General features: G+C 45.8%; 1 protein-coding gene across 8 annotated transcripts in view; it reads left to right on the top strand.

Moving 5' to 3' along the window:
* Positions 1–21,371, top strand: part of Dzip1 (DAZ interacting zinc finger protein 1) — a 49,630-nt gene that overhangs the window by 21,171 nt on the left and 7,088 nt on the right. For all 8 annotated transcript variants that reach the window (XM_029468834.1, XM_029468836.1, XM_021182554.2 and 5 more), the window contains 10 exons: positions 1,688–1,828; positions 2,252–2,300; positions 3,727–3,783; positions 7,199–7,255; positions 11,325–11,387; positions 13,829–13,965; positions 15,986–16,148; positions 16,595–16,724; positions 17,579–17,632; positions 19,637–19,839. In XM_029468834.1, coding sequence (XP_029324694.1) covers positions 1,688–1,828; positions 2,252–2,300; positions 3,727–3,783; positions 7,199–7,255; positions 11,325–11,387; positions 13,829–13,965; positions 15,986–16,148; positions 16,595–16,724; positions 17,579–17,632; positions 19,637–19,839 — 1,054 coding nt within the window. The remainder of the gene's footprint in view (positions 1–1,687; positions 1,829–2,251; positions 2,301–3,726; positions 3,784–7,198; positions 7,256–11,324; positions 11,388–13,828; positions 13,966–15,985; positions 16,149–16,594; positions 16,725–17,578; positions 17,633–19,636; positions 19,840–21,371) is intronic.

The raw sequence follows: 21,371 nt of genomic DNA, 5'->3' as shown, positions 1-21,371 counted from the left end.
ATCTCAATCTGTCTGTCTGTCTGTCTGTCTGTCTCTCTCACACACACACACAGGCACAAGGACTGCTTGCTTCGTGAGCTAGTATCTGTCTTGTTTAAGCTCTCTGAATCCTCCCCATCATCTTGTCTGTACCTTTGTCACCTGTTCTTGACTCTGCTGTCACAATGATGTCACCCCGTGATTTTTTTTCCTGGGTTCCTTTGCTTCTTGGGGATTGGCAAAACTCCTCAGTTTGGTGACCTGGTCCAGGCAATTTAAAACTGCCTGTACCCAGCTCCAGACATCTCTGGCTTACTTAGATACCCACCTCGGCATACACGTATGCAACTAGTTAAAATTAAATCTTTTACATGAACCAACAAGCACAGTAGGAAGTGCCCATATGGACCCTCACATCAGGCACATTCACACCCCCACACCAGACACACTCGCACCCCCACACCAGGCACACTCGCACCCCCACACCAGGCACACTCGCACCCCCACACCAGACAACTGAAGCCTGGTTTTCCAGCCCACTCTCTCTCCACATCAGGCATTAGATGCACACTGTCCTGAGGATGCATTTCCAAGCTCAGAAGCAACATTTTTTCCTGATAATTTAGGGAATGCCCTGTTAATGCAATTTTAGTGGTGGCCAAAACAAGAGTGGCAAAGAAAAACAAAACACGGCTGAGCTTGGTATAACCTCCCTTGGCACTAAGTTTCCGTGTGACTTCGTGTGCCGTTGTGAGGAAGTGCAGCAGCTCAGGGACAGGTCGGCACCAGCTGAAAGTTTGAGGGTACAGCCTACCACGGCAGCAGGGAAGTCGGGGACGCAAGAGCTCTCTGCAGCTCATTGCATCACACCTCACAAGAGCTTGCCACACAAACAAGAGGACAGGGGGTCAGATACCTGGGACCTGCATAAATGCTTAGTGGACCTGTCAACTCACCTTGATTTCAGCCTCAGAAGGCAGCCTCGGAAGGCAGTTCAGGGTTGGACGGAGGAGCTCTGCCTGCATAAGGTGAGGAGTGACATTGAAACACTCCCAGTATCAACCTTGTCCCCCACGTAGACTTGGCACACACAAGTGTGTACTTACACGACTGTTCACCCACACACATAAACACCCAGACTGTGCACACAAGGGAAAAAGTAGAGGCTAATCCTCATAGTCTCTAAAGATGCTTTACCCCCTCCATTCATTCCTCCCTTCTTCTCCCTCTTCCTGAAGCTCCTTCCTGTATAGACCAAGGATTAGGCTGATTGTTGGGAATGTAAACTGAATACAATGAGCTCTTGGGCCCACCGTTGCCAGAACTAACGTGTTACATGTAGATGTGAGGGCAGGGGCAGGACTGTATGAAAAGCTCACCGTGGAGGTGGCACCAGGGCTCTGGGAGAGACACCTTTATTCTTAATCGCCGAGCAGCTGTATCTATTATTTTATTGAATGTGCCCCAGTTGACTGTACTGCCTACCTCGTCCCCTTTATCTGTCTCATATCATAAACTCCCTGGAAGAGGGGAAGTCTAGTACAGCCAGGGCCTTGACATAGACTGATGGAAGATTTCCTGAGTCACTTGGTGACACAGAGACCGTATAAAACCGGAAAAAAGGTTAAGATGGGCACATAAAATCTGAAGAAAAAAGAAATCATACGTACAGCTTGCAGACTAATGCTCTTCCCGGTTGTTTCGCCAGCTCCTGTCACACATAGAGAAGCTTCGAAGCTCAATGATGAAAGATTTAAGTGCAGATAATGTCTTCTACAAGAGGCGGGTAGAAGAGTTAGGCCAGAAATTGCAGGAGCAGAACGAGCTGATTATCAGTCAGAAGCAGCAGGTACAGCTGGTGGGGGTTGGGGGAGGTGGGGGGCGTGGTGGGGGGTTCTGCACGGAGGGCCCGTGAGCAGCCCGATCGCCCTAAGAACACAGGTTTAGGTCATGGCATCTGAAGTTGAGTATGACAGAAGTGGACCGTTTCCTCCGTGTGTCCTCGTGACTGCTTGCAAGAGTAGATGTGTTAAAATATATTGTTCCCATAGCTACTTTACACACTTCAGATACAAAACCGGAGGTAGATGAGGGTGCCCCGTGATCACCCGGAGAAGCAGCCTGATGCCTATGTGTGACTCTTCTGCGACGCTTGCCTCTGCTAGGAAGCATATGCTGGGGGGATTTATCGAGAAGGGTACCTGGCTGCGACCAGTCTGTCCCTCCCCAGCTTAGAATGTGAACTGCTAGCAGACTGTCTTATGTTTTGCAGATTAGAGAATTTGCCAGTAAACCATACAGCGGCATCAGTGAGCTGAAAGGTGAGTGGCCGTGATGGCCATGCCCAAGCCAAAGTGGTTTGCCTGACAGCCTCGGGTGCTGATCTCCTGGGCCTGGTGATTTCTGTTCACTAAGGTAGCATGCTACTTGGTATTTTAATCTGGGATAGCTGTCCTTTGGCTGTTTGAAGATTTGAGAGGGTTTTGGGTTCTGTTTTTGTTTTTAAAAATCTAAACTCTTATTTAAAATTTATATATTATTCAGTCATCAGTTATGTGCAATTATGTTTTGGTTAGTAGTCATTTGACTCTCTTAAAAGTTTTAAAATTGCTATATGAGTGTTTAACCTGCATGTGTGTATGTGCTCCATGTGTGCACAGTACCTACGGAGGCCAGAAGAGGGGGATGCATCCCCCTAGAACTGAAGTAACCGATGGTTGTGAGCTGCTATGTGAGACTGAGAACTAAATAAACCCAGTTCCTCTGCAAGTGTAGCAGATGCCCCTAACCACTGAGCCATCTTCCCAGTCCTGCCCTTTATCTCTTGACTTATATACATGAAACAGAGTCAGAAACAGAGGGCTTCGAAAGAGTTTGAGCTCAGCCCCTGTCCTGGCACTTCATGCCCTTTTTGCGAGTCTGTATTCAGTTTCTTCGTCTCTAAGAAATATAAAATATAATAGTAGCTGCGCTAAAGCCTTGTCACAAGGATTAAACGGAGTAACTCGTGAAGTACACTGGTTACATGCCTATCAGAATTGACGCTAAACACTTAATCCTGAAATACTATAAAGACCGGGGCTGCATCCACTCTGTGTTGTGGTTTAGGGTCATAGCTTGACTCTAAGCATCGTGGTAGCACTTGTGACATACGGGCTATAGCAGCATCTCCTGTCAGGCACAATCTAGATCAGAAGGGAGAATGGAACTAAAAGTCAGGCTTGCACCTACGCTTCTGCCTGGCCCCTGCGTGCCTCAACGCTTAAGAATCAATCCTCGCTGTGTGGGAGACACTGGCAAGGGTTTGGTAATGGGATACACAGCTGGCTTTTCTTCCGTCTCTTTATGAGAAAAATGTTTGGTAAGTGAAACAAAACCAAATAAAACATGGGAGGGGGTGAGTTCATGACTTCCTTTAATTTCTCTTAGGACAACAAGAGCTGAAGTGATAAGGAATATAAGTTAATGCTCATTTAGATATAGATAATTGACTAGAAGTCATTCCAGGGAAAAAAAACTGAACTGTGAAAGAATTTGAGTCAGGCTGGTCTTGGTAGTGAACTCCTTAATCCCAGCACTCAGGAGGCAGAGGCAGGCCATGTCTGATCTCTGTGAGTTCGAGGCCAGCCTGCTCTCTAGAGGGAGCTCTAGGACAGTCAGGGTTCCACGGAATTGACCGAAACTGCTGCTCAGTCGTGCTCCTCCGATCCTGCAGTTTTCGTTTTTAACTTTTATTTCTGTCATCAGGGACTCCTTTAACCCGACAAACACTGGAACCTAAATCGGCTGCACTGACCACACCCAGTAAGTGTCAGCGGAGGGTCGGGGGCTACACTACCTTCCTGCTCAGTTTTGCTCACTTGCCCAATTTCTTAGAGACTTTTCTTTGAGAAGCAATGTACTTGGTCACGAACAGTGATTCCTTCTCACCCCAAGCTTTGACTGAGAGTCTGGGATTTAGGTTAGTTGTGCCTGTCACGTGGTAGTTTGACTTATAAAGGAAGGGGTAAAACTTTGGCATCACACAAGTTCACATTGTGGGACTTCCCAAAGCAGCCTTGGAAGATCGTAGTTGGTGGCCACAGCACAGGGCATGACTGACACTGATGCCGAGGCGTTTAGCAGATCCTCCTGTCCAACTGGCCAGGGCCTGGATTTGTCCAGATGCAGTTGTAAACCAGCAAGATCAAATCTTGGGAGATGGCAGTAAATCCTTACTAGGCATGCATGAGGACCTGCGTTTAACCCCCATCACCCAGGAACAAGCTTGGCACAGTTAGCACATGCCCTGGAGTCCCTAGACAGGAGTCTCTGGGGCTTGTTAGCTAGCCAGTCTACTCAAATGTGCAAGCTCTAGGTCCAGTCAGAGATCCCGTCTTAAAAGATACACTGGATAGCCAGACATGGTGGCCCATGTCTTTAATCCCAGGACTCAAGGGGCAGAGGCAAGTGGATCTCTAAGTTTGAGGCGAGCCTGGTCTATGAAGTTAGTCCCAGGATAGCCAGGACTACATAGAGAGGCCCTGTCTTAAAACAAAAACAAAAACACAAAAACAAAAACAAAAACAAAAACAAAAACAAAAACAAAAACAAAAACAAAACAAAACAAAAAACACACATACACAAAACAACAAAAAATAAGCTGGAAAGATAGCTCAGAATTGGAGCTCAGGTCCTAGAACCCATAAATAAATAAATAAATAAATAAATAAATAAATAAATAAATAAATGAGTTGGTGCCCAATTGAAGAAGTCAGTTATTAAGATCTTAATGTAGTAAAGAGTTTACTCTTCAGATTTTCAAATAATTTTATGTTTGAAAATATATATAGTGCTTGTATGGTTTGTGTGTGTGTAAATTTATTTAAAGAAGTATGTGTAAATTTCACATTCTATATGGTGAGAAAAAGTAGTGATGTCCCTGGGATGAAGAGAATTGGGAGGTAGGTGGGTCCATACTCCATATGTAGGGGACCCTTAAGTAGGGGTGGCTTACTCATTCCCAATCTTTCCTCCAGTGTGGAGACAGCTCTAAAAATCCAAGATTCTAGGGGTGACAAGGAGAGTGTTTTCAGGAGAGGAGCACAGGTACCCTAAAATTTAAGATAAGAAAATCCAAATCACAAAGGAAGGAAGGGTCCGCATAAAAGGGATCTAATGCATCCATCTGATCCATTCCTGGCAAGATGGACGACCTCCAATGCCCAACACAAGGCTGATGGATGTGGGCTGCTCTGTGATGCAGACTGTGGCCAGTCATCTGGGACAGATGTTCTTCCCTGCTGTCTGCTGCTGTCAGGAGTGAGGAGTGTAGGTTAGCAAGACCCTGGCGTGATCAGAGCAGACCCTAGCCACTTTGGACCTGTGACTACCTTCCGTCATAAGGGAGGTGTTCTATAGCCTGTAGCAGCGCATTAGCAGACAATCAGTTTTAACACAGTCACGTCCTTTGGCTTTAGATCCTGACAGTACAGAGGCGGATGATTACAGTCAACCATTGGACTGAATGCAGGGTCCCCAATGGAGGAGTTGGAGAAGGGACTGAAGGAGCTGAGAGGGTTTGCTGCCCCATGGGGGGAGGGAGCAACAGTGTCAACAGGCCAGACCCCTCCCCCCCAGCTCCTGGGGACTGGACCACCAAACAAAGAAGGAATAGAAAGGGACCCGTGACTCCAGCCACATATGTGGCAGAGGGTGGATAGCCTTGTTGGATATCAGTGCAAGGAGAGGCCCTTGGGCCTGAGGGGTTCAATGCCCCAGTGTAGGGGAATCCAGGTTGGGAAGGCAGGTGCGGGTGGGTGGGGGAACACCCTCATAGAGGCAGGGGAGGAGGGATGGGATAGGGGGTTTCCGTAGGTGAGACCTGGAAAGGGAAACACAAATAAAGAAAATAAACAAAGCAAAACAAAACAAAAGGTGAAGTACCATCCAGAACCTTTCAGTTGGTTTTCCTGTAAAACGGGTAAATATCGGGATGGTCGCTACTTTATTTACATGGCAAGATGCTCGTCTGAAGCTGTCCAGCTCTGGTATAACATCACAAAGCTAGCTGTAGATGATGAAACAGTGAACTCGGCTATGTTTCAGTAACCATTTATGAAGCATCAGCCGGCTCGATGTTTCCCACGTTTGTAGCTTGCAAAACTTCAATGTAGATTTGCATGAGTTGCAAATGAACCCAGAAGTCCTATTTTCTAAGCTTCCAATCATTTATGGACAGAGAGGAGTGGAACAGTATTGTATTTATTCTAAAGAAAGAAAGTGTAACTCTTTAGAGGTTACAAGGTTAGGACCAATACTTTCAAGGTAGGATTGGGATTCAAGGTGAACTAGTGGAAGAAACCATAAACCACTAGGTAGCTGTTTAAGGGGGCTGGGGGAGGGGGGCGGTCGGGACGGCTGTGCGATCAGGCACTTCCAGGGCTCTTAGGAACAGTGAAACTCTGGAAGAAAGGCTCGGGATCTTTCGGAACTGATCAAAGCTTTCTTCCGAGATGAAAACAGCCTAAATGCCCATCATGTAATAGGCACCTGGGGTCTAGTTAAACACTGGGATGTGACTTGACCGTCAGGTAACGCCAATGGTGATGCACCACACAGCGAAATCATGCGAACTGAAAGAAGCCAGAACATAGTGTGTAGTTCTGGATGCGTGAAATGTTCAGAAGAAGTCAAGTCACAGACACACAGGGGGACAATCATTGTCGCCAGGGTCTGAAGAGATGGGTAGAGAAGGAGCTAACAAGACACACTGTCACTGAGGAGACTGACAGAAGTGCTCCAAGGGTGAGTGAGTGATTGTGCTGTCACAATCTTGTGAGTATCCCGAAAGCTACACGTACAAGTGTACGCACACACAGGCACACACACGCATGCACTCACACACACACGTAGGCTCACATATACACACACAGGCACACACATACACAAGTTATTATTTCTCAGAAAAGTTATTTTTAAAGACTCGAGGTTGTAGCTCACTGGGAGAACACTCAACAAGCGTGCACAAGAGCCCGGGTTTATCCCTGGAACCTCCAAATAATACTTTGGAAAAACTTAAGAAAAACTAGTGCGGCCAGCAGGGCGGTGTGTGCTGTGTGAGGTGTGTGCTTCTTGTGGGACGTCTGTATCTTTTTGGAGAGTGTACAGTCATGCTCACAGACAGATGCCTAAGCTGTAGTGACCGGTCCAGTGAGCTTTCTCTTCTGTTCTGTTTCAGTGACTGCCTCGGCCACACAGAATCTGGATGGTGCACCCAGCCTGACCATGGTACATGGTAGGTTTCAACAGCAGTCTTAATGTTCCATGTGCATTTTTCACCCAGAGTTAGATAATTCATTAACCCAGATTGCCAGCGGGCATGCAACTATATAAAACAGGAAACACTAGCAACTACAAAGCCGTTATTAAAACTGCTGTTTTCACCAACAACGTGACCAAAAAAAAAGGGACATACCGTCAAAGCCATAAAGCACGCAGGGTGTGTGTGTGTTGCTGGACTTACCGACAGCAGTTTTAACACCAGTACTTCATTTATTTATGATCCTTGAAGAAAGTGGTAGGGACAGAGGAAGAACAAGGTGGCTCGATACTAGACCAGCCAACCAGCACACGCCACAGGGCATGCGAGTTTGTTTTTATAACTTTCAGCGTGGTAGCTAGTCACCTTTTTAAAATAAACAGTCTCAATGATTGGTCAGGAAAATGTAGAAAAAAGATAGAAACCAAGGGCAACAAACTAGTCCAGGCCCCAGGGATGAAAATGCTGCCAGAAACTGGTCCTCAGCCAGGACTGTGGAGTATTACGCTCACACTCTGGTAGACTGATGGCTGTCTGCAGATATGGCTCTTTTCCTATTGAACTGGACTTCTTACAGGTTTTCCTCCTCTGCTCTTTGTGTTTCCCTGCGGCTGCCATACCTTACAGAGGAACCTCAAGAGGACCACCTGTTCCTGCCTCATCTACCAGTGGTTTAGAATCTAATAATTACTGTCCTCTGCTTTGGGCTTGAACCCTTTAAGGGAATAGACGTGAGCAAGGAAGTAGCTGAAGTGGCTCTGTAGATAAAGCACTTGCCATGCAAGTGTGGGGACTGGAGTTTGGATCCCCGGAACCCACATCTGTAATCCCAGCACCTCTGAGGTGAACTGGGAGATGGGAGAGTCCATGGAATCTCCCTGGCCAGCAGCCCAAGGCAGTAAAGAAGTGACTGAATGAAAACAAGGTGGGAGACGAGGACTGAGACCCAAACTGTCCTCTGACCTCCTATGCATGCCATGCCCTCACACCTATGCTTACACACGCACACACATATGCACACACACACACACACACTCACATACATACAAACACATGACATACACATTCACATGAACACATAAACTTACACATATGCACACATGAACACCCATGCACATATACACACACAGCAAACATGAGCATATGCACACAATGCACACATACAGAACACACACATGCACATACATACAAACACACACATCACACACATGCATGCACACACACATACACATATAGCACACATGAACATATGTGCACACATGCACACATTGTACACACATATGAATACCTGTGCACATACATACACAGCATACATAGACATATGCACAGATGCACATACACAGAACATATGAATACACACATGCACACACACACACTTATACACACATATGCACACAAAACCATGCAGGAACTAAAGTGCCAATTAATTGATATTTAAGAGTTAAGAGGGTAGTAGAGGCAGAGAAAGGCAGAGAGAGTAGAGAAGTAGAGGCCAGCCATGGCCATGAGCACGTGGAGAGAGAGGGGAAGGGAAGAGCCCAAGAGGGCAAGGGGGAAGAAAGAGTAAGAGAGGGAGGAGGGGGCAAGCAGCCCCTTTTATAGTGGGTCAGGCCTACATGGTTGTTGCCCGGTATTTGTGGGGTGGAGTTTAGACGAAAAACCAAAAAAAAAAAAAAAAAAAAAGACAGAATGCTAACATAGCCTGCATGTGCAAGGCCAAGGCCAGGTGCAGCAGCCTCAGGAATAAATGGAAACAAAGTCTGTCCTTGAGGAATTTGCGGTCTACAAAATAACCAAATAATTGCCATTGTGTTATTACATGGGAACAGATAAACTATGGTGATATGGGTTGTCAGTCTCTGGCAATTTGAGTCATGGAGACGAAAATGAATGTGTTGGAATGGCATCCTAGGTAGGGCAGACAATGGGCAGAATATGTAGCAGGCAAACACTGACTATAGTAGTGGCACAGCTAATCACTTAGCTGAGCACAGAAGAGACTTGAGGGAGATGTTGGTTCTGATTATTCAAGGAGGACTAAGCACAAGACTCCACTTGTCCAGGTGTTTCTGTGGACGTGCGTAGCCTTGGGATGTCCTTGAGGCTGGGCATGAACGATTGGAGAGCTGGGTTATGGAGACAGTGGCTTGGACAGAGTATGTCCAAAGAATCAAGGCTGGAAAGAGCAGCTTGGGCTATTGGTAACTATGGACCTAACAGTTCTTCCCTAAGAGCTGGGGTGACTTACAGAAGCAGAAATGATTCAGGCAACAGCTCCACCACGAGACATGGGTGCATGGGAGCATGGGCGACAGCTCGATAATGCCTGGAACCTGGAGCACACTCCACGGCCTGCAGGGAACTCATCACATGAGAGTTTTTTCCAAGTGACTGTTCTAGACTTCTGGAAAGCTCTGATGGTCTCTGGTCTGGTCTCAGAGGCTTCTTTGTAGCTTGTCTTGTCTGAGAGGGACCCTCGGTTTTTATTGCTTACTGTGGTAGGGAGGTGTTATGCCCCAACTCTGCAGGAAACCCGGGAGAGCTCAAGAACCGCGGAAGCCCCTGCAATCGTGCATAAGAGTCTTTTATTTTCGAGTCAGACTTGGATCGAAACCTTCCCACAGTGAGGAACAGGAGTGTGACCTCGAGCGTGGATGGCTTGGCACTTATATACAGCACAGTTAGAGATTCTTTGACTGCTTAGGGTGATGGGGGGAGGCGGGTGAAAGTAGAGTGTCACGAGGAAAAGTGCTCTGTGGTCTCTGAGCTGCAGGTGGGTGAGCCGTGTATCCCGTAAGCCAGCTTGATGGTTGCCTGTTGCCAGTGCCTCAATCCCGAATGCCGTCCTGGCCCCTGCCCCAGCACTTTCCCCATGTGTCTTTCATCCCTTCCCAGGATGGGGCTTGGTTTGATAGAGCTCCTGGCAGATTTCTTTGTGCAGATGGATAAAAGTCATGTCCCTGGTAAAAGTCAACCGGGCATCGTATTTCCCAGTCTCCAACTCATGTCCTAGGTGAGATGGGATAGCTCTCTCCACTTCACCCTACTGTAAGGCCAGGCTCGTCTCCAGCCTGTAGTCTCGCCCTGGGGGCTCTCTAGGACAGAGCTGGAGTTTGGGGCCTTGGATATCTGTAAGATTGTGTCTCCGTGTGGCTGCTTACCCGCCCTTGCTTCACACTCGAGTTTTACTCACTCTTTTCATCTTTGCCAGCTTCTCTTAGCCAAAAGTTAAGAGTTCCAGCAGGTGGCCAGGCATAGGTGTGAGCTATGAAGTTCTAATACGTCCCTCTTGGACGTACGGTCTGGCTTCTACTTGGCTTTATCTCTGCTGTTGTATTTTAAGCAGATGGCTCGTGGGAAAGAACTTTTTAAGTTGTATCTCATGTGTCAGCGAGAGATTAATGCATGAGAGGCTTGGGTCCTCGAAATATGTAATTTAAAAATAATTGAAGTTAATAGAGAATACCTAGAAATCGGGAGAGTTCCTGAAAAAGTGGCCAGTTGTCACCACCTCAGCCAGGCATGGTGGATCATGCTCACAACCCAACTGTGTAGGAGGTGGAAGCAGGATCTAGGTTAAAGGTCACTGTTCACTATAAAGAGAGTTCAAGGCCAGCCTCAGCTATATAAGACCCTACCTTTAAAAAAAAGAATAAATAGCCGGTCGTGGTGGTGCACGCCTTTAATCCCAGCACTCGGGAGGCATAGGCAGGTGGATTTCTGAGTTCGAGGCCAGCCTGGTCTACANAGTGAGTTCCAGGACAGCCAGGGCTANACAGAGAAACCCTGTCTCAAAAAACCAAAAAAAAAAAAAAAAAACAAAAAAAAAAACAAAAAAACAAAAAAAAAGAATAAATAAATAAACTAAAATAATAAAATCAGAAGTTACTGCCTTAGTATTTTCCCAATAGATCTTTGCTATTTAGGCAAAATATATCGGTGGATATGTGCATAAAGTAGTTTGTATATACCTAGGTATGTCTGTATAAATTATTTGGAAGCAAACAAATGTATTCGTGTAACTCCTTTTCTTCTTCATTGACAGAGCAAGTGTTCTCTTCACACATACTGGAACCAATAGAAGAACTTTCTTCAGAGGAGGAAAAAGGTAACGAAGCTTTGGGGTTTCCTTGTTCACTCAGATCTGGACCTCGGTAGTGCACGTCTGCGCTGTATAGTGCACCATACCGAAAGCGGGAGCTACTTTTAGATGTGGATTGTGTGTTTTGACCTGTGTGATGTACAGCATTTTGTTATTTTGGTCCCCTAATCTTCTGCTTGATTGAATTTTCTGCGGGTAAGTTAATGAGAGATGGCTTATGTCAGGAAACGTAAAAGCAGAAATCCTTTATTTCCATACAGATACTCTCTGACCCGGTGACAAAGGGGCTCGTGTATCGTATCCCTGACAACGGGACACCGTGTGTCCCAGAGTGGCCTCTCACAGTGTTAGCCTGAAATGAATGAGAACGTTTCCATTTCCAGATTTCTGTAACAGTGCTGGGGCTAGAACTCAGGGCTTGCACATGCTAGACCAGGGCTCTGCCTGGGAGCCATAGCCCTTGTCCACCAATCACTCTTAACGTCAAAAATGAACCCAGGATGTAAGCACCCGGTACGAAATAGAGCAAATAATATCCACAGTGTGCGACGTGGGAGCTGTCAGAGGTCTGAGAGAAACGATTTTGCTTGCATATTTCTTTTGGCATTCCTTAAAATTAACTTATATATTTTTAAAGCTTATGAAAAATTGTGTAATTATCTTTTCTTATTACAAAAATCTGTTTTTGAGGTAGGATTTTGTGTATTCCAGCTGTGCTTGAAGTCTGCTTCATCCCGCTCCTCCCTCCCTCCCTCCCAAGGGCGGTGACCACCGGTGTCTGCCGCAAACACTCTGGGTTCTTTTGGGAGTGTGTTTTGTTTTGTTGTTTTCTTTTTTCTTTCTTTCTTTTTTTTTTTCTAGACAGGGTCTCATTGTATAGCCCTGGCTCAGGAAGAGAGGTGAAAAAATAAGTATTCCAATATGTAGACCTTGAAACATTTCCTATTTTTTAATTGTGTGTATGTGTGTGTGTGTGTTTGCAGAGTTTTCTAAAGCATTGGCAGTTAATCAGCCTCACAAATGTTGAAAGTGTAAGATTTAAGGCAACCTCTGACTTGTAATAACATTACCATATATACTTTATATTTCCAGCTGAGCGATCAAGAATAGCAAAATATTAAAAATGTGTCTTCATGTAGGATTTCTTTTTTTTGCTATTTAATATGCAAACTAATTTGGCTAATTTTATTTTTAGTGAAACTTAATTAATAGGTGAACATTTTGGCTCACACTTGTAATCTTACCATTCCGTCACTGGTTTTGAGGCTAGCCTGGGTTACAGTGAGACCTTGCCTCAAAAAAAAAAAAAAGAAGAAGAAGAAGAAGAAGAAGAAGAAGAAGAAGAAGAAGAAGAAGAAGAAGAAGAAGAAGAAAGAAAGAAAAAACCATTAATTTAACAGAATATGATTTAGTACTATGATCAGATGGGTATCTGGAGAACATGTTAAGCAAGAGACACTTTGTGTAAGATCTTGCACAGATCCACGTCCCATCTGCTAAGGCAGATGAGTACTGGAAGATGGGGGCGTTTCTTGCAGCCAGCCTGAAAGAAGAAGCATGTCTTGCAGGCGTGAGGAAGGCATTTGTTCAGTGCCTTTGAAGGAAATGAACCTTCTTGGAGGTAGAATCCAGAATGATAGTTTATTTGACAGACTTCTTCCAAATCTGGCTTTGGACAGTTCCTAAGGTTCTCACCTGACAGATATTGGCTCTCTTTAGTCAGGTCTTAAGCTCCCTTGTACAGACTGGCCTTCATTGTGCAGGGCCATGCCTTTAGGCTCAGGTTTCAGCCTCCCTTGAAATAGACATGTTTTCCATGGGCGGTAAAGTAGACTAGAGTGAGCTGGGGCTGGCATCGCCGGGCTCTGTTCCGGTATGGTAAAGAGGAGATACAGGCAGATTGGACATGGCAAGTAGAGTATTACCTGGCCTTTTGTTTGTTTGCTTCTTTGTTTAGCTTTTGTTTGTTTTAAATTATATGTCGTTTCCCTTTCTAAGGCTTTGTTAACCTGTTTGAGGTTTGGTAAAGACTCTGAAAGGGGAGAATAAACACAAACTTTGATAAGTACTTAGGATTCACTAAGTTATCTCTTTAACACTTAAAGAAATTTTAAATAAATTGGACTCTTTTTTCATCATAAGATAAATTGTAACTAATCTTAGAGACATCTTGGGAAATACTCTCACTGATAAAACAGTAAAGAAATCTGTATTATATCTCCTACTTAACCCAGTTAACTCTAACTCAGCTAAGCAGTCAGGAGTCTGAAACCACTGAAGTTCTGACACAGATTTAAAACAGTTACAGAAGCTAAGCTACCTAGGCATTATAAAACATCCCGGACCTTAAAGTCTTTCTGACTTAAAGTTGTGAGTTTTCATTTTCCACTTGGAATGGGTTTGTATAATCCTTTTTAAATCTGCTTTCTAATAAAACCATATTTCAGGTCGAGAAAATGAGCAGAAATTAAATAAAAAGACGTCCTTAAGGAAATCGTCGAGCACCAACCCATCCCCCCAGGAGCTGAGGACCAACCTGGAGCGGGAGCTGGGGAATAGACTAAGAAGCTTTGGGATTGGCGCGGTACGTGCGTCCTTCACTCCCCGAACGTTTGCTCCTGAGGCTCCGTTCTCTAAATCAGAACCCAACTCTGTCTGATCTAGAGATGAGGAGACGCCAAGATGACTCGGGTTAGCAGAACCCTGGGTGGCATCTGCTAGAACCTGGCGCACTTCTAAGACCTTAACAAATACAAATGTGTTTATAAACGGAGGGGATAAGACTTGGAGTAAATGTCATTATTACTTCTGTTGTATAGAAAGATCAGGTGACTTTACTAGGTTCACGTAGCTAGCTAGTAAGGAGGAAGCCAGAGTGTGCGCCTGCACGCTGTACAGTATTCTCCGTCTTCCTCCTTTGCTGATGCTTCTTGTCTGTTTTGTGCACCAGCGGTTCCTTTGCAGACGCTCTTGAGACTAGAGTTCTGTTTTTGCTGTTCGCATGGGTTTCTGGGGTTTAGTTTTGATCAGAGCCTTACCCGTGGTTTTTCTCCTAGTGCTTGGAGACATTTTTTGCTTGTTTCCAAGAACTGCAGGTTTGACTTTATTTCCAGTCGAAGGAGTTGATATTATGGCTTGTGTGACCCAGCTTTCCCGTTCATCCCATTCATTTGAAATCATGCTTTTATCATGTGGAAACCCTTGTGTGCGTCTGGATCCTCTTTCTTAGTCCTTCGGTGGATTTCCCCTGCTTACTCTTTTTTTTTTTAAAGATTTATTTATTATTATATGTATGTACACTGTTGCTGTCTGCAGACACACCAGAAGAGTGCATCAGATTCCATTACAGATGGTTGTGAGCCACCATGTGGTTGCTGGGATTTGAACTCAAGACCTTCAGAAGAGCAGTCAGTGCTCTTAACTGCTGAGCCATCTCACCAGCCTACCTCTCCTCCCCCACTTGCTTACTCTTTATTCACTTGCTGACTTGCAAGTCACCTGACTCCACTTTATTCACACTGACTTGCTCGTAGGAGCCGCACATTCTCCTGCCTTGATGGGCCTTGCTTGTGTTTTGTTAGTCTTACTACTTCAAATAATTGCCAGTTCTTCCATCTCTTGTTCCTGTTGAACTTTAGAAAAAGTGCTCCCACTTCTAGATCAGCCATGGTTGACTTCTGATGGAAACTGTTTGCTATTCCGGGTGTCAGTTAGGAAAGACTTGACAGCTGTATAGCATCAGGCCCTCCCCTCCTAACTACAAGGTGTAGGAAGACAGACATTAACCCTGATGATCACAGAAAGTATTGGAAGTCTTTGACCCTCTTAACAGACCAGAAGGTGTTAGACAGATCAGATGAATGGTGGAGGACAGAGGAAACGTGGACATGACATTTATCTGATGACAGACATTTCCCTCCTGGGCACCGGTGTGGGGTCGTGATGGGGAACACAGAAGAGAGGGGAGGTGAAGGGAGATTGGGGAGAGGATGCGCTCCTGAGTCAGGCACTAACTAGTGCAGAACCAACCATGTGAGTAAGTGTACCTTCCCTTCTGACTGCATCCCCATCAGCTGCAGCGTCCCTGGGTCACCTCTGTAACCACACTAATACACTTCAACTGTACAGGACATACACATAACTCTACAGGACGCTCCTCTGCGTGCGGGGTGAGCGCCGAGCTCTCCCGGATGGCATTCAGTTTCTCACGAGGTGTCCTCAGTGCCTGAGCATCTGGAAATGGCCAGTTGCCAGGTTTTGTCTCCACCATTCATGAGAGCGCAGCTGAGCCCCCTCCCCCCTTCCCCTTCACCCTTCTCTGCAGTCCAGGGCCTCTGATGGCTTTTCTTATTGGGAGTCCTCTAGTCTTGGTGGCTTCATTTGCTACTTACCGCACAGCATTCTGTTGTGGTTTAGCCAGCCGTAAACAGGCACAGCTGTATTGCAAGCTCCTTATAGAGCCCGGAGAGTTTGTTCCGTGCTGGATTCCCCTACCTAAAATGACCCTGGGTCCCCAAAGAACAGAGTTAATGCCGAGGCATGCCCAGGAGTGAAAACACCCAAGGATGATGACAAGGGATTGACACGGCATCTCGTTCCTTCAGAATATCCAAGGTATTCCGTGTGAGATCTTGAATAGATCGCTTAAAGCCATGCAAGTTGCCAGACATGACCTAGCAAAACAAATGCCTGACATCCAGCAAATCCGAGAATCCCTCGAGCACCAGCTGATCTGTAAGATGGAGGAGAAAGTGTCACTCTCTTCAGGTAGGCCCGCCGCTACAGCCTGGCACTCCACAGCCACAAACGAGAGCTGAGTTTGACAACCTCTTTATAAGTTTAAATGGCCGCGGACTCTGGCACTGGCAGCTCTCTACTGTCTGGACTGGAAGTGCTGGCTCTGACTCCCACTTTGGGGTGGATGAGTACGTGTCAACTTAGGACTCGGGAGGGGAGGGCAAGTAGATCGAAAGTTCAAAGTCACTCATGGATGAATAGCACATTCAAGGCCAGGCTGGGCTATGAGAGACCTGTCTCAAAAGAAAGGGAAAACAAACAAACAAACAATAATAATGAAGCCCTTGGTGTGGACCCCAGAGCCGAGAGGAGCCTTGTCCTCTTCTGTAACACATGGGTAGCGCCAGGCTATCTGGTCAGGCTTTTCACTTTACCGTAAAGGCAGTGGAGACTCATGAAGGATGCTTCTCTTCCAGACAGGCACCATGTCCCTTCCATGACCACCTTTCTACCAGAAGAAGTACCCAAGGCAACCCAGCCTCCTCACAAAGGCAGGCCGTTGGTCAGACAGAGAACTGTGTTTACTGATAAAGTGTCTGCCCCAAAGTGAGTATTTTCAGCTGTAAGAAAAATAAGAAAATAAAAGTATTGTTTGTCTTACTGTAACATGAAGTTACTGTAATAAGGCATCATGGACTGGATCAGCGAAACAGCTGGAATTTGTTTTGGAGGCTGGAAGTTCAGAATCAGGGTATCAGAGGTCAAGTTCTATAGTCAGAGCTAATATCTCGTGTGTGTGTGTGTGTGTGTGTATATATATATATATATGGAACAAGCTCTGGTCTCCTCTTTTAAAGGCAGTGCCTTTGTTACTTTTCAGTTGCTGTGACAAAGCACTATGACCAAAGTAACTTATAAAGAAAGTGTCTGATTTGGGACTCATGGGTCCAGAGAGTTAGAGTCAGAGGCCATCCCAGAGGGCACTGTGGCAGCAGGAAGGCAGGTAGGCATGGCACTGGAGCAGCCAATGAGAGTTTGCTTATATCCCAGTCCACAAGCCGAAGGCCGAGAAAGCTAACTGAGAAGGGGTGGGTCATTGAAACCTCAAAGCCTGTCTCCAGTGACACGCCTCCTGCTCTTCCCTGTTTACCAACTGGGGACTAAGCAGTCAAGCATTTGCACTTTGGGGGGGGCCATTTTCATTCAAGCAACCACAGATAGCAATGCCATCATGGGGAGGCAACACTGTGACTCCATTTGGTCCAAGAGTCCTGGCCCTGGATGTCATCACACTGTAAGTCAGTGAGTGACTACAGGCCTTGAGTCTGCAGTGATGAGTCACGTTCCCTCGTAGTTGTTGATCGATAACCAAAGATAGTCTGTGTTTTTCCATAGACATTTGCAGTAACTGTATCACTCACTTGTCTACCTCCCTCTTATTCATTTATTTTTTATTTTAGACTTAAGAAAAATACCAAAGAAAGTCATTTTCTCAGAAGGTTTCCATCCACCAAGTGAGTACTGGGAGAGGTGCCAGGGCTGGGTGGGATGGATATAAAGTTTTCACGTGTTGCTCTCGTGGTGAAGTAGGGGCCCACTGTGGTTAAGGAAAGCCACAGTGATCATTCATCATGGTTATTCTTTGTAACTCCCTCGGTCACCACATCACTCAGTAGCTTTTCCACATGATGGCATCCATTAACAAACAGGAGCACCCCGAGTTATTTGGGTGCAGCCTCTCCCAGCATACTTTCTTAATAAGCACATTTAAGTAGTGTAGATGGCGTTTTGGTGTCAGCTGGATTTGACATTCTGGCTCCTGTAAGGGCCGATGAGGATCTATGCTGACTCCTGTTGAGGTCTCTTCGATGCTAAGAATCTCTGTTCATTCATCAGCTGATATCTCCCTGGTGCCTGTTTTGAGCCCAGTTTAAGAAACAATTCTGTGATGTGTGACAATGCTTTCTTTTTTACAAATTTGAGGAGAAGGCAGCGTTGGTTTGTTTTTTAGACATGGTCTTACTATGTGGCTCTGGCTGACCTAGAACTCTCTTTAACTATGCTGGCCTTAAAGCCACAGAGATGCTCCTGCCTCTGCCTCCTGTGTACCAGAGTAAAAGGTGTTGGATGCCATCCCTGGCTTAGGGTCACTTTACAGATTAAATGAGAACAAATCAGAGGGAGCTGATACTCGCAGGCATCCGGTAACTTGCCAGGATGTTCTGAGTAACACTCGTGGTTCAATGCCATCGTTGCCTGAGTCCAGGGATAGCAACACCATCAAACCCCTCTTTTCTGGGTACCACAAAGGTAGTGATAAACAATGGTTTACCTTTTTTGAACATAACCTTATGGAGAGAGCTTGGTTTCGTGGGACGTGTGTGGCCTAACCAACATGCACAGGCAGATGTGGTGTACAGAATTTAGACATTCTACAAATGTCCTTCAAATGGACACTCTAAACTTATATTTCGCTTTCAGATACAGGTGGGTGGTAGTCCCCAAGTCAGAAGTAATGACATTTAAAAATATAAAACAGTGTAGGTGTAGAAATCTTTTTCACTAAGAAGTGTTTTCCTTTGGCATTTAAGAGCTAAGAATATCCAGGCTGTGCACGCTTGCGTTTCAGGGTTGAGATTGGGGTACACATCTGGGTTTAGGGGAACCTCAGTCCATTTAACAGCTCTGCTTCGTGATTGGCAGATCTGGCTAACCCCCTCCGTCTTGCACGTGGCTTTGACTTCACTGCCTCATTGTCTGTGGGTACATGGTGTTCCCTTTATCATAGTTTCTGGGGACTATCTGAGTTGGTCTGTAATATAGAAGATTCTCGAAAAACTAAAATTAGAATTGCCATATGACCCAGCTGTTCCATTTCTGGGCAAACGCCCAGAGGACTCTTTAAGTCCCACCACACAAAGTGTATTCAAATACACGCGTTTCTTTCTTCACTGTGTAACATAGCTATAAAAATGTCCATTCACCAAGAGATAAGTGACAAGGAAAGTGTGGCACAGAGACACAACGGAGTTTTGTTCAGGAAAACTGTTAGAACTGGAAATTACTCTTAGGCAAAGTATTCCATATGCAGGCAGACAAATCCTGAGCGCTGTCTCTCGTGGGCAGATCCTGGGTTTTAATATTTATGTATGCAGATATATGTGTGTGTGTAGGGGGGTGATGTATCAGTCATAAAACTAGAGAAGAGGCCACAGATGGGGAAAAGCGGTGTTAAGGAATGTTGTGGAGGGGAAAGAGAGAGAGATAAGAAGTAGGGGACAGGATGTGTGCTACATGAAAGGGGGGAGGGGTTCTGGTGTAGGGGGGGAGGGGTCCAGGAGTGCGAGCTGAAGGAGAGGATGCAAAAAAAAACAAAACCAAAACAATCCCCCAATACAGCCAGCTGTGTGGTCACTAAAAGAACCAGATTTTTAAAAGGAAGAAAAAACAGACACTGGCTGTGAGTTCTGACTGAGGGAACAGCGCTCTTACTCCTGGTTTGACTCCGACTCACACAGGACGCCTCCCTTCAGCTCGGAAGAGGAGCCAGATGAAGAGGACCCTCTCCATGCTTACCTCTCCCCAGACTCACTCACCGCCGCCTCTGCGCAGCCACCTAAAAGCAGCATGAGTCACTTTGGAAAGAGCGCTGTCAAAAGTGACACGGACTGGACGGAGGGAAGTGAAATGGACGACTCGGACTTCTCTCCGAAGCTGACAGGTGAACCCTGACCCCCGGAAACCCTTCTGAAGTGTATGTAGCGCAGTGGTCTCCTCTCCCAGGGGCACTAGGCCCTGGGCATCTGAGCTGGGATTGTCCCAAAGGCACAGCGGAGACCCACCCACCTTCAAGTGGAAGGGGAAGAACCAGTTAGGGAGGTCTGAGTGTATGGGTTTCCGATAGCTGCTGTAACAAAATACCATAAGCCGAGCGAGTTAAAGAGCAGAAAGGTATTGTGCCCATATTCTACAGACTGCATAAACCATACTCAGGGTCCTTGGAACAGAACCCTTTGCCTTGCGGTGGCTCTCGTCTCTGTCTATCTTCCTATCTTCTTCCAGCTGAGTCCATGTCTGCGCTGGTTTCCAGGTTTTGCAACAACTGGTGACATAGATCACGGACCACCCCTTTTTTAATTCTGTGAGCCCGTATGTGTGTTTGGTGCATGCATGTGTATATGTGTGTGCAAGTGTGTATTTGCTCACATACACATGGGCACACATGTACCAAGGGCCAAGGTCAATGTTGGGTATCTTGTTTTTTGAGGCACAGTCTCTTACTGAGCCCAGAGCTCGCTGATTTGGCTGGCTGTTGAGCTCCAAGGATGCCCTTGTGTCCACTTCCCCCGGCCCTGGGATTCCAGGCACATCCCCACACACCTGGCTTTTATGTGGGTGACAGGGATTGAACTCAGGTCTTCATGAATGTATGCAAGGACTTTACTGATTAAGCCATCTCCCCCAGCCCTGTGGGACCACTGTCAACGACTTCAGTTTAACTTAATTACCTCTGTACTTCCAACTAAGATCACATTCTGAGCTAGTGGGGGGTGAGAGCCTCAGCGTATGTTTTGAGAGAACAAACTTCAATCCATTAATCTGGGATGGCCGAAAATGGCTGCCCTAATGCACCGAGTTTGACAGGGTAATTTGAAAGAAAGACAAGCTTCCAGTGTGCGATTTCTGATAGGTTGCCAAGGAAGTAGAGCCAATGGATAGTCTTTTAAAATAGATTTTTAAAAATATGCTTTTAAAATTACAGATATTTAAACACAACAGGTTTAATTATATTACACATAACTTTTATATACTGTGTAATTATATAACTTTGGAGAATATAATGGATACATTTAAAAATAACACCCGACATTGGAAAGTAGTACATTGGAAAATACCCATTGAGTAACAGTTTCTGTCACATAGTTGAATGAGATCACCCATCTGTGATTTCTGAGTGGAAACTATATAGCTTCATGCCTGGGCAATTGTGATTTCTTCTTTTAAGGGAATTATATATTTACCCTTTAATTTTATGTGTGTGTGTGTTTATGCACCATGTGCATTCAGATGCTTGCAGAGGTCAGAAGAGGGCATCAGATGCCCTGGGACAGGAGTCACAGGTGGTTGTGTGCTCTGTGCTGTGGGTGCTGGGAACTATACCAGGTTATCTGCAGGAACTGCCCCAGGTTGTCTGCAGGAACTGCCCCAGGTTATCTGCAGGAACTGCCCCAGGTTATCTGCAGGAACTGCCCC

The sequence above is a fragment of the Mus caroli genome, chromosome 14, assembly GCF_900094665.2.
Source record: "Mus caroli chromosome 14, CAROLI_EIJ_v1.1, whole genome shotgun sequence".
Classification (NCBI taxonomy): Eukaryota; Metazoa; Chordata; class Mammalia; order Rodentia; family Muridae; genus Mus; species Mus caroli.
Note: the sequence above shows the minus strand (reverse complement) of the source record. Positions and strands in the feature narration are given on the sequence as shown.